This window comes from Sinocyclocheilus grahami, unplaced genomic scaffold, assembly GCF_001515645.1.
Source record: "Sinocyclocheilus grahami isolate Dianchi unplaced genomic scaffold, SAMN03320097.WGS_v1.1 scaffold277.1, whole genome shotgun sequence".
Taxonomy (NCBI): Eukaryota; Metazoa; Chordata; class Actinopteri; order Cypriniformes; family Cyprinidae; genus Sinocyclocheilus; species Sinocyclocheilus grahami.
In genome coordinates, this window is record NW_015505456.1 from 2,143,862 (window position 1) to 2,157,623 (window position 13,762).

Here is a 13,762-nt window from a genome sequence, read left to right on the forward strand (position 1 = left end):
GACATTTACAATAGCCCGATGGCCAATTATGTTCCTCCCCCTTCTCCTTCTTTTGGTCAGGTTGAAACCAGCCTCATCCACAAAAGATAATTTCATGGGGAACAGGCCGGCCTTCAATCTCAAAGATTCTCTGCAAAACACATGAAACACAGTAGAGTAAATCACTGCCCTGAAGCACAGTTCTAGAGGGCACAAATGGCAGCATAAACTGCTATACTGTGACGGTACACAATACTTCATACGATATCAAAACTCATACTTGAACATATTCCACTCGTTGGTCTTTCACTCTGTCAGAGTTTTGTTCGAAGGGGACGCGGTACGCCTGTTTCATCCGGAACCGGTGCTTTCGGAGGATACGATCAATTGTGGAGAGGCTGATGACATTTATCCCTCGAAAATTATGATTATCCTCAATCACTCTCCTCTCGCAGGCCTCCTCTCCTCTTCTCCCTCCTCCCCCTCTTCTCCCTCCTCCTCCTCTTCTCCCTTTTTTCGTTAATTTGTAAAGTACGAAAATGAAAAGAAATATTTTTTATGCATGAAATATTTATATATTTAAATGCATGAAAAAACATATTTTACATTCTTACATTATTTTTCTTTGTACAGAGCTCGATTTAGGTATGACAAAAGTGCTGCAATGAATTCATTTTGACAACTAATAGAATGTTAAACACTGACTGGTTCAGAGTAACTTTTTCAGAGTTCATTGATTATATCAAATTCAGTGAAGGTTGACTATAGTTATCTGCATGTCTCATCAATGAGTGGGGCCTATGCAATGATGGAGAACAAGCAATGGTGCAATGGCGGAAACACATGTTTGTGAATGGGCATTTGATTTACAGTTGAGAGAAACTAAGATTGTAAACAAGGATACAAACTAGCCACTTTTCACTGACAATTGCCTTGTAAATTCAAAATAGGCCATCTGTGTAATTCAAGTAGATTCAATGAGTTGAAAACTCATACTTCAATACAAAACAATGCTGAACTTTGAATTGTTAAATGTTAAATGTTATAATAGCAATTTTATAATGTCTAAATATAAATCCATTAACAAAACATGTGAAAAGAACTATATTACAGAGTGGAAATGGTAAAGGAGACAATAAATAATCCTCTGCTGCCATTTAGTGGTCATAGTGTGAATCATGACATTCATTTTAATAGTATTTGTTTTTCTACCAGGTGAAATCTTGGTAGAAATCTTCCACTTAGCATGGCAATAACAATGTAACAATGCCCTAACAACCACCCAAAACATACTACCAAACCCCTAGCAATGCCCTAGCAACCACCCAGAAACCCTAGGAACCACATATCAATGGCCTAGTGACCACCCAGAATACATAAGCAAAACATATACAATGCCATAATAATCAACACCATAGAAACACCATAGCAACCACAAAAATGCACTACAAACTCCCTAGTAATGCCCCTAGTAACAGTCACTGACACACTATAAATGCCATTGCAACCACCAAGACCACACTAGTAAACCTCAAGTGATAGTCTAACAAAAACCAACACCATAGAAACACCCTGGCAACCATTCAAAACACACTAACAACCCCCTAGCAATGCCCTAACAACCACCAACACACTGCCAAACCCCTAGCAACCATTCAGAACACACTTGCAAACCTCAGTGATGCCCTAATAATAACATAACATAACATAACATTGTAAAAATATGCAATGCCCTAACAACCACCAGCACCCTATGACATAGCAACCACCCAGAACACAGTTGTAAACCCCTAGTGATGCCATAATAATAACCAACATTGTAGAAATGCCCTCACAACAAACCAAAACATACTATCAAATCCCAAGCAATGCCCTAGCAACCACCAACACACTACCAAACCCCTAGCAACCATCCAGAACACACTTGCAAACCCCAAATGATGCCCTAATAATAACCAGCACTGTAGCAAGGCAAAACAACCACCCAAAACATACTACCAAACCCCTAGCAATGCCTTAACAACCACCAGCACCCTATAAATGCCCTAACAACCACCCAAAACATACTGCCAACCCCCAAGCAATGCCCTAACAACCATCAGCACCTTATGGCATAGCAACCACCCAGAACACAGTTGTAAACCCCTAGTGATGCCATAATAATAACCAACATCGTAGAAATGCCCTAACAACTAACCAAAACATACTATCAAACCCCAAGCAATGCCCTAGCAACCACCTGGGCACATGGAAACGCATGTTTGTGAATGAGCATTTAATTTACATTTGAGAGAAACTAAGATTGAAAACAAGGATACAAACTAGCCACTTTTCACTGTAAATTGACGTTGTAAATTCAAAATTGGCCAACTGTGAAATTCAAGTAGATTCAATGAGTTGAAAACTCTTGCTACTTCATACTTCAATACAAAACAATGCTGAACTTTGAAAAAAAAAATAGATTTTTAAATGTTATAATAGTGATTTTACAATGTCTAAATATAAATCCATTAGCAAAACATGTGAAAAGAACTATATTACAGAGTGGAAATGGTAAAGGAGACAAATGATCCTCTGCTGCCCTTTAGTGGTCATAGTGGGAATCATGACATTAATTTTAATAGTAGGTCTATTTGTTTTTCTACCAGGTGAAATCTTGGCATAAAAAAAAATAAATGGCATAAATCGTCCACTTAGCATGGCACATTTTCCATGAATTATCTCTTTAAGTAAAAAACAAAACAAAAACAAAAAACATGCAGATGTTCTTTAAAATAAATTTTGCTATATAAAAATATGCAAAAATATTAATAATTTTGAGGCAAATTATATATATTACCTAACTAAAAAGTGTGCAATAGTACATGTGTTTGAAAATAAAAATTAATAAAAAAATGTGTTCTATTGTCTGGGGTCTGCCATCAGGACTTAAAGGGGATGTTATGTGACACACTTTTCTTTTTCACTTTTTTCCCTATGGAATTAAAAAAGGGGGAAGGGGGTTCAAAGCTTTTTTCACTCCTCATGAGTTTGTATCCTTCCATGCACAAGCTAGTAATAGGCTTTTGGTCATTGACTTGCAGAAAGTTTTCTGCACAATTCTGCTGCCATTTAGTGGTCATAGTGTGAATCATGACATTCATTTTAATAGTATTTGTTTTTCTACCAGGTGAAATCTTGGTAGAAATCTTCCACTTAGCATGGCAAATTTTCCATGAATTATCTCTAAGTAAAAATGCAGAAGTTCTTTAAAATACATTTTACTATATAAAAGTGTGCAAAAATATTAATAATTTTGAGGCAAATTATATATATATATATATATTCACTCCTCATGAGTTTGTATCCTTCCATGCACAAGCTAGTAATAGGCTTTTGGTCATTGACTTGCAGAAAGTTTTCTGCACAATTTAGTGTTAGAGGCTACTAGAATACAGGGGGGCGCCGACACTGATCTTGCATACCCCTCGGCAAATGTGCAGTTGCGCCCCTGTTCAGACCTAGTGTGCTTCAAACCAACAATGTAAATATAAACATTTTTATAGATACATAAATAAAATCTTGGATTTTTTTTGTCTTTTACAAACCCCTTGTTTCCAGCTTCTGCTTTATGTATTAGCAATTATGCATATTTGAGTAAAAACACAATATATATTATTTTATATATAATTTTAGATTTTTTTTTTTTTTTTTTTAGAATTGTATAATTCTATATAATTCTCGTTTTACTTTTCCAGTAAATGTTTGTTTGTTTATTGGTCTTTACATACCCAACATTCCAACTTCAGCTATTATATAATGTAAATATATGTATCATATTATATTAAAGTATATTATATTTTTGTATATAACTTTTAGTTTTTGTATAGATTTTTTAAATTAACTTTCATTAGAATTTTAGCAGGTGTTAGTATTTTGTTGTTGTTACATAATTTACTATTAAATCGGTTATTTTGTTTTCCTAGTTTTTTTTTTTAAACCCTTGTTTTTTGCTGTATTAGCCAACATGCTCTTATTATTGAACTTTTATTATTTGTGTGTGTGTGTTTACATAATGTATACATTCTGTTTTCATGAATAAAAAAACTTGTTTTTAAATGTTTTTCTTTATCTAATTTAATTTAATGATTGTTTTACAATCTAAATATTTGATCATTTGTATGTTTAAAAAACATAATTAAAAAAAATCTATAAAATAATTTTGCTTTCAACGAAATGAAAAACAAAAAAACGTTGCCAGTGTGTGTTCTAGCAAGAGTTTCCTAAAAAAAAATGCAGTATCTGAATATGTCCTTCGCTGTGTGTTTCACTGTGACATTTACACCTTTAACAATAATGATGTGATGTTTCAGATGATCAAACTTAAGGGAGTGACACTCTGAGGAGGGACCCTACATTTTCTTTATTCAGCAGTAACCTTTTCAAATAAATGAGCCTGAACTGTATAGACACAAATGGCACTGTTCCCAAAGGAACACTCTTTAATCGTTTTTATTACAGTCTAATCGCTCTGTGCCTGTTCTTCCAGATGTCTGCGTTGAGAGATTAACTACACAACCTGAATGACAACAGATACAAAACAGTATAATGCAGATATAACACACATTAAAGAGGACTAGACTGTGAATGGGTTACACTGCTGTCAAATAAATACACAAAAAATATATATTGCCAGTGGAGAACATTCATGCTTGTACAATGGTTTTTGGATGGGATGTAAGGGATTAATTTGTAAAAAATGGGACACAATTCCCATTTGTCCACCAGGGGGCGTTAGATGAACAATGTTGCAGGTGATTATCGCCCCACTGAAAGCCATTACTTCCACACTATGGTGCAGGGCCAAATTAAAAGGAGCACAATGGGCAGTAACTGTCAACCTAATGTCTTACACAGTGTGATATTCAATTTGGTCAGCAGTGATTAGAGAAGATTATCTCCAGAAATATTATTTATGAACACACTGTTGTTTTGTATGGATTTGCATGCACAAATATTGCCTGCTCTTGAATGCTAATTAGAGTAACTGTAGATTGCTTTATTAAATGGGGACTGAGTAATGAGCCCCAGGAGGCTCACTTTAAAATCGACTCTCTTTTTTTGGGGGGGGGGGGGCGGTAAAAACATGCAAATAATCCTTTAACTTCCATAAAACTTATAAATAAATAAATCTACAGAATTAAAAAACAATACATCCCTGTAACTTCTCATTGTAATGCACCTACAAGTTGCAACTAATCTTATGCATCGAACTTGAAAGGTGCTTCTAAATGGCCACATGCACTTCAAGACACTTTAGTAGCTGCAAGGTCATGCATGCACAGGTGAATAAAACCAGAAGTGCATGCATAAATGTTGAGGAGCTCCATGCATTAGTTAGCTGAACTTGGGCCAAGTGCACATCTAGCACAACAAATGCACTGATCTATATTTTCAGCACAGCATGTCTACTGCCCATGGTAAAAACACCCTTTTCTGGAAGAGTAGAGGTGTGTTTGTACAAGAATGCATTTGCATATGTATTTAGAGGGGCTGAGTGTGAAATATCAACAGCTTTTTATATTGCACATTGGCTCTTAGTGTATACTTTAAAATAAAACACACCGATAATGTGAATTTCTGAACAAACCTTCTGCATTATTTGACAGGCAGTGATTTAGTTGGACCATCAGTGTCTGGTCCACAAGGGACACACGTGCTAAATGAATGTTGTGTGTGTTTTATGGCATGATTGCACATGACACCGAGGCTGCAGGGTCAGATCAAGCCTTCAGCTGCAGATCATAGAAAATGGACCCAATGCACAAAACATTAATCTGTATTTGATGGATTATTCCCCGGAAGGCTTTAGTCAGATTTAGTGGCAGTCAAGCAGTGAAATCAACCAATCTGCCGAGGGAAAAATGCTTTATATTATGAAGTCAGAGAGTGATGTCTGCATGAGAATTATCACAAGTCTTAACGTCCAGAAGATCAAACGCATTAAATAATCTAGAGAGAGAACATAAACCATGAACACCAATGGGTATAAAAAAGGGCCTAAATATGAGTCATTAAATATGGGCCTAATTATGACTATAATATACATATATAATTAAAACGTGTTAAAATGTAAGATAATAAAGTAGTATATACACACTATCATCTGGTGTCAACTGTAAACTTCACTGACAATTTCAAAAATGTATTATTATTGCCATTATTATTTAACTTTATTTTCACAATTACACTTATTTAATGCCCCTAGTCTAGGGACATTAAATAAGGGCATTTGTGAATAATAATTAAAAAAAATCCTAAAACTAATCTTAATAATTTGAGCGAACTGTTTGGAAAATGTGTTCATTTAAATAATGAAAATGTTATACATATTTTTATACTATATTATATACTACATATACAGTATATATACACACACACATACATACATATATATATATATATATATATATATATATTAGTTCATTGTTTTAATTTGTTTGTTTACATAATGCTTAAAAGATTGTATAAAAAGATGCAGCATTCAGTGTGCAGTTCACAATTTATTTACTGAATAAATCTGGACAAAACACCAAAAATCTGTTACATTACAATCAGAGCATCTGAGGCAGATATCCCACCATGCACTCCCCCCTCCCCTTGAAAACATGAGGAAAAAAAATGAACGAACGAAAAATAAAAACATCCTTCAAAATTAGCACCTAATCAGCACCAACTTAGGTAGGCAAGTTCCTTCTACAAAACAAGTGAAAGCACAATGACCAGAGGAAGAAGAAAAAAAAAAAAAACAAGAACTTCTAGTAAATCCTTCGTAAGATTCTTCTTTAAGAAAACAAAAATGAAAAAATTAACTTCCCTCTTGCTAGGCAGGCTAAAGCATTCAAAGGGCACATGCCATTGACTAGATATAAATCACTATTTCAAGTAACATTGATATACGACGAAACATGTCTACATGTACCCATTTAAAACATGATCATTTCACAGACCTATGCAGGCAGTAGAGTTAACATGAGGTACTCGAGACGGTGTAGTCGTAGAAATATTATCTAATATTTATGGAGTCAAATGCAAAAAAAATAAGGAGAATATTTAGCGTGCATTTGGGGTGCGCGATTACTGGCACTGACGTTAAATCGTAGACCTTCCAACTTGGGACAAAGTTTAAAACAAAAAGTCAAACCTGTCCTGTGTCAAATGTATTGCCTACAATATTCGTGAAAACTGGCGGTTAAGAAAAACGAAAATAAAAACCCTGCACGTATTTCTTTAAATATAGTAGGAGTTACCTTATAAATAAAATAAAAAAGATACATTTTGCTCCGGCAAAAGGAAAACAACTAAAAGTTAAATAGATGACACTAGTCCAGAGAGGATCTCCAAGCCTAGGCGAGTCAAGTGCTTTGTTTTATTTTTTTTTTCCTGAAGACTTATGGAGAAAGTTTCAGTTATGGTTAAGAGCGAAAAAAGCAGCAATAATAGTAAAAGGAACAGCTTAATGCAACACAAATCGTTCTTAATGCAGCCGTAATGAATCAGAAACAAAAAATGACATGGTCTTCGCATTACTGACCTGAAGGGCTGTCGAAAAGCTCAACTTAAAATAAACCGAGGATCAGATTAAGAAGCAACCAACAATTTGCATTCGAGGAAAAGCAGAAACTGAGACACGGTCAACAACTTGGAGAAATCAGAGCTAGAAACAGGCGAGGTTTAGCAGTTTTGACTGATATTTTCTTTGTTCCTTGGCTGCGTTCATCTAATGCATGTTTGTAGCTTACTGTGACTCGTACGCCTCGTGAGCACCATGTAAAACGAAGACAAAAACGAACGGAAATGAAGGAAAAACCAAAGTAAAACTTGCTACATCACTCAACGAGCTTCGTCCAGAAGTCCTAACTCAGGGAGAAGTCTTTTTCTCCCAAGCCAGAACCGACCATGTCTCTTCACGGAATGAGAAATAACGATAAACACCATTCGTAATGAGTGTATTTCTGGTTTTCTGATCATCTAAAAGGACGTGGCATAACGTCTGACGAGTTTGTTCTCAGCTGAAGAACTGTTCTAGTTCTTCTTCCATGTTGGCCTCCGGCACCATTTGGTCCAACTCTCGCTCGCCTCTTCCGTGGCTTGCGGCGGCCGCCAAACCACCGGAACCCGAGAACCAGGGATGGTCCAGGATCTCTCGGGAGGTGAGGCGTTCGGCAGGTTCTCGCCGCAGGATGCTACGGATGAGGCATCGCGCCTTGGGTGATAGCGTCTCGGGGATGCTGAACTGGCCGCGGCGGATCTTGCTGAACAGCGAGCTGGGCTCCACGTCGTGGAACGGGTAACGGCCCACCAGGATGGTGTAGAGCATCACGCCTAAGCTCCACACGTCCGCCGCCTTACCCGAATAGCTGCCATTTGCGTTGAGGATTTCCGGGCTGACGTAGGCTGGACAGCCGTGTTTGTCCGAGAGCGAATCATCACCTCCTTCTAGGAGGTACGTATCCTCCAAACTCTCCAACTTTACAAGGCTCCTGGGAAAGATAGAGAATAATATTGAAAATGACATATTTGAAGACGTCATTTATGATCTTTGACGCACAAATTGAACATTTTATGAACATACAAAATACATGAAATGAAGCTAAAGTCTGGTTTGTTGGTTTCCTAAATTAGGTTATAAAACAGACTAAACAACTTAAAATGTTGTGTTAAAATAAGATGTAAAATAAATGAAATGAAGCAAACTTTCGGTTGTGTTCAAAAATGACCAAAGACTGACCAAAAACTATTTAAGAGAAATTCAAGTGTCCAAAATCCGTCAGTCCAAAATAATAACTAAAACCCTTTCAAATCATATTTTCCTCTACTATTGCAGATTTTTGACCGCAAAGCATAAATATCCTCTATGCACTGGACCGTAAATTCCATAAAAAAAGCAATATAAAGACAGCTTCGGGACATTCCTGCCAGTTTAATTCAGAGGGAAATCTGGAATTCATTCTGGGAATTATAAAACACAGGAATAATGCCACACCAAAGATGGAATTCCTCAAACAATCACTATTCCCTGTGATCCTAGTTTTTCCACTGTAATCTTGTAATTTGCAAAATAATGCAAAACATGAAACATACGGACGACGACAAACAATCTGCTATCTATTCACAGTATATCCACTATGATTCTGTTGCTAATATAAAATAAAGCACATTCTGATACTTTAAGGTGCTTTTATGTGGCCATTATGTTTTCTAAAAAGCATGTCAAGACTAATTTAGCAGTTTTTTTTTTGTCTTGCAAATATGACAGCATCAAGATGTTTTTAATAATGTCTTTGATGCAAAATCAGGGTAGAGGGTAAGTTTGAATCATGTTCATGAATCAGATTCATAACTATGGTTCAATTATTCATTTGAATCAAACTTAAAAAGTGATAATTAGTCAAATACTGTGAGAAATGTATATTATATTTTGATACTATACTGTGATACATATTTACATATATATGAATTAAATTAATACTTTAATTCAGCAAGGATGCATTACATTGATCAAAAGTGAAGTTTGAAATCTCTATCATTGTTTCCACAAAAATATTAAGCAGCACAACTGTTTTTAACATAACATTGACAATAAATGTTTCTTGAGCAGCAAAGCAGCATATTAGAATGATTTCTGAAGGATCATGTGACACTGAAGACTGGAGTAATGATGCTGAAATTTCAGCTTTGCATCACAGAAATAAATTTCATTTTAAAAGATACTACAGTTTTTATAGCTGTTTTTTAAATAATAAATGCAGCTTGTGTTAGAATAACAGACTTTTAAAAACACATAAAAAAAAATCGTACCAACCCCAAACTTTTGTTTACTGTGCAAGTCCCTTTATGTGCTTACAGTGTTTTCAAACTACACAATTTGCATCCCTGCTTATTTATAAAAAATCTGAAATACACTAAGATTAACTACATCATGCAGCCCAAGTTACAAAAAAGAAAAAACAACATATGCAATGAAAACATCTTTGAGGTCTTCTGCAAGCTGCCTCGTGACTCAGATTCTGAATCAGAAACCATCCGAATGAAACCGTACGCCCACTGAGTCTCAGCAAAACATCCAATCCTCGGAGCTCAAAATAGTCATATTATTTTTCCCGACAAGCGTTATCCTGCTGCGTGGAAAGGTTGCAGGGCATCTAAATTACCTGAAGGTCAGAAATGAACAGGTCGCCTCTTCTCTGACCTGAACTTGTGACCCGTTTCCATGCACCGCAGTGCAAAGAGTACACGGCATGCTCGAAATATTCTCTTAACGACATGCAGCATATGTGAGTCACAGCTCCACGGCTGAGTTACACCGGGTCAAGAGCCTGCAAAGAACACCGGCCCACACGAAAGCAGAAAAAACGGAGGACACATGGATGCACACACTAGTACATTAGGGAGCGATTCCAGACGAACTGCACTGCGGTCTCTAGCGTGCGACAGTAGAACGTTACGAGCTTCCTTCATGACATAACTAGATCAGGAACCCACTACGCCGAGGAATGCAGTTCTGTCTGGATCACTTTCCTCTCTGGTTCCAATCTTGGTGCGCCCTTGGTGTTTGATTTCTGGCCAGGGTAATGCTCACCACCCTTGGCCACGTTTACCTGCGCTCGTCTGCAATCGCTCACTGAAAGGAGGATGGCTGACGCACCAGACCACAGAGCATGGGAACAGTAAGGTCACCGAGCTCACATTTAAAGCACCAGGCAACACTCTCCATTTCCATCGAGCGAGCCAGAGGGAATCTTGCTGAGCTGACTCATTTGGCCAGTGGGGCAACTGCCATTTAGCTTAAACGGAAAGGCCACCCAGATTGATAACGCATGTATATATATATATATAAATATTTACTGTGTGTAACCAAATTTGTGTCCAACCCAATGCTCTCTAGAATGAGAATGCCCCCTAATACCAGCTGCCAATGACAACAGCAAGCAGCAAATCATGGTTCACAATAGTAACTATAAGCTACAGCCCCTTCAATAATGTTTGTTTCAATAGGAAATACATCAGTAATATACCTTCATATTTGCAATCACAATATGTGAATAATGTGCTGTCCATGCAAAACAAACCTCTCTTTAAAAATCAAATGTGCATGTTATGTTTGAACCCAACAACCTTACTAGTGGCTTCTTTACCTGTCCTCGTTCTTAAAGACGAACTTCCTCAGCTTGAGGTCTCTGAGGACCAGGCCGTTGTCGTGGCAGTGCGCCACAGCTGATACTATCTGATGGAAAAGTCTGGCAGCCTCTTCCTCTCGCAGCTTCTTGCAAGTGCGAACGAAAGAGTGCATGTCACCATGGCTCCTCTCGAAGAACACGTACGCTCGCGTATCCCCCAGGAGAATCTCCACTATCTGGTTAATGTGCTCATGGGTGCCCAGCACGAAGTAGGCAGCCAAAGACTCTTGGTATCGACTGATATCAAACACCTGGAGGAGAGAGAGCATTTCGAATTCAATTAGAAGCCGTCATCAATTTCCCAACATCCCAGGTGGAGTGCAAAAGTATTAGCCCCCCAAGACAAGAGAACTGGTATTGGTGTCTTTAGAGACAATGCCTAATTCTGAAACAAAAGAATGGAAATCCATTCAACGCCGAGTTGAAAGGCATTACACCTCTGCTGCATTTCCGAGTCCCCAAAAACATACACTGACTTTTGATGTTGCTTAGTAACAGACACCTAAAAGAGAAAGACAGGCTAAATATAACACAATAGTGGTGGACATTGGAGGCCATTCTCTCATCAGAAGATAAGAGGTTCTTACTAATGGCTCTCTGCCCATGTCAGCACATTCAGAGTGTCTTACATTTCAAAGTCATGTGGCCTTGCACACATGAATACATGGCTGTATGCAAGCATGCACACACACACACACACACACACACTCTCTCTCTCTTCAGGGGTATTCCCTCATGCTTTTTTGCATGTGACAATAACTCATCACTTAGTGTCACTGTTAATGAATAACAAAAGAAAGGCCATTTATTTGACAATGCACCAAAAAGCACCTTGCTAATGAATGCAGTACGCCAGATGCATGTCTTGCATACATCCCTATCTATAGCTGATGCAATTGCATGAGTGTTCCGTTACAAAATGACATGCATACGTGTCTTTCTTACCTTGCATACGAGCTCTTCCCCACTGTGCAGGTGGGTGGCTCTGAAAACGTGGTCTCCCTCAATGGGCTCCAACAAAAGGTAATTTCCAATGCAAGAAATGCAGTGAGAGGAGTCAGGGGTCTCAGGAGGGCTGGGAGATCCTAAATTGGGACTGAAACTCTGGTTGGATTCTGTAGTCCTTAGACAAGATAACGTTAGCTCCTCAAAGTCGTGTGTTTTGTGCCTCGATCTCCCATAACGCGAAATGTTAATGGGACTGGATCTCTGTATGTTCATGAGTATAGGAGGAGGTTCGTCCAGATCAGGAGGGTTCAGGCGGTCTTACAGGAGGAGGGGTGGAAGAGAATGACAAACAGATGCCCCCTATTTAACACTGGGCATGAAGGCAGCGGCGATTCCCCTCGACTGTAAAGATGATCTTATGCGTGTGCGTTAATTGCACTGACAATGTGGCGTCATTTGAGCACACATGCAATGACATGCATGCACGAATTGTGACCTCTATGCTCACTGTGCCCTCAAAGAACAGCACGGTTTGGTTACAAGAGCCCAAAAATGCAAGAATCGGCGCGGTATAATGTAAAGGTTGTGACGTCAGGGTCGATGCAGCGCGGCAGGTAAAGAATTGGGTTTTCTGCATTCAATTAAAAGGGAAAGGTGCCAGCTGGGTTTAGATATCCTGAGAGGGCGCTCCGTGTTCATTTAAGCGGGTCTCCACGCGAAGCCTGCTCAAATATACCAAATATGGCTAGGAAAAATTTCCTCCAGGTCGCGAGCCGCCTTTTGTTACGCCTGGGAAGTCGATGCGAGCAACCAAACTCCTACGATCTCCGGCGCTTGGATCTGATTTGGACAAAGGCGAGAGGGGACGGCCGACGTTCTCCCCGGGCCTATCCCTTGTTTCAGCAACAAGACAGCATTATCATCATCTTTGTCTTCTTACTTACGTGGCTGGGAATCTAGTCCATTGAACGCGCGGGGTCAGCTGCACACACGAGCGGGCTGACTGACTGACTAGTGCGCTCGCGGGACTGACTGGAGCTCTCCACGCGCACGACCGGCCCCCCTGACGTCACGGGCAAAGCGCTCTCCCATTGGTCGCTCGCTAGATGCTGACACATCCACAGAGTCTTGCAAGCAAGCCATCCATGCAGTCATGTGAGATAATTGTTGTCCTTGGAATTTAATTGAGGCACCCTAAATTATCTGTCTATATGGTGAATTCTAGAGGGGGAGTGTGGGTTAGGATTAAATGTCAGTTGGTTTGTGCAATGAAGCAAAAATGACATCAAACTTTGATTAACTGTATATATATATATATATATATATATATACATTTCTGTCATTATTTTCAAATGAGGGTTGATCTCGCGTATTTATCTTAAATACGTTTAAACATACATTTAAAAAAAAAAAATCTTAAAGGGGTCATATGATGCGATTTCAGGTTTTCCTTTCTCTTTGGAGTGTTACAAGCTCTTGGTGCATAAAGAAGATCTGTAAAGTTGCAAAGACTAAAGTCTCAAATCCAAAGAGATATTCTTTATAAAAGTTAAGAATCAACCACACCTACCTAAAACGGCTCGTTCTAACATGCCCCCACATGTCTACGTCACAAT

At 38.4% G+C, this 13,762-nt stretch overlaps 1 protein-coding gene across 1 annotated transcript; it reads right to left on the reverse strand.

Annotated features, from left to right (window-relative positions):
- Positions 1-6,515: 6,515 nt before the first annotated feature.
- trib2 (tribbles pseudokinase 2) lies at positions 6,516-13,179 on the reverse strand. The gene is made up of 3 exons (XM_016291869.1): positions 12,144-13,179; positions 11,157-11,449; positions 6,516-8,501 (listed from the first exon to the last, which is right to left on the reverse strand). The coding sequence occupies exons 1-3, from the start codon at positions 12,417-12,419 to the stop codon at positions 8,027-8,029; spliced, it is 1,044 nt and encodes a 347-aa protein (XP_016147355.1). The 5' UTR covers positions 12,420-13,179; the 3' UTR covers positions 6,516-8,026.
- Between the last annotated feature and the right edge of the window lie 583 nt (positions 13,180-13,762).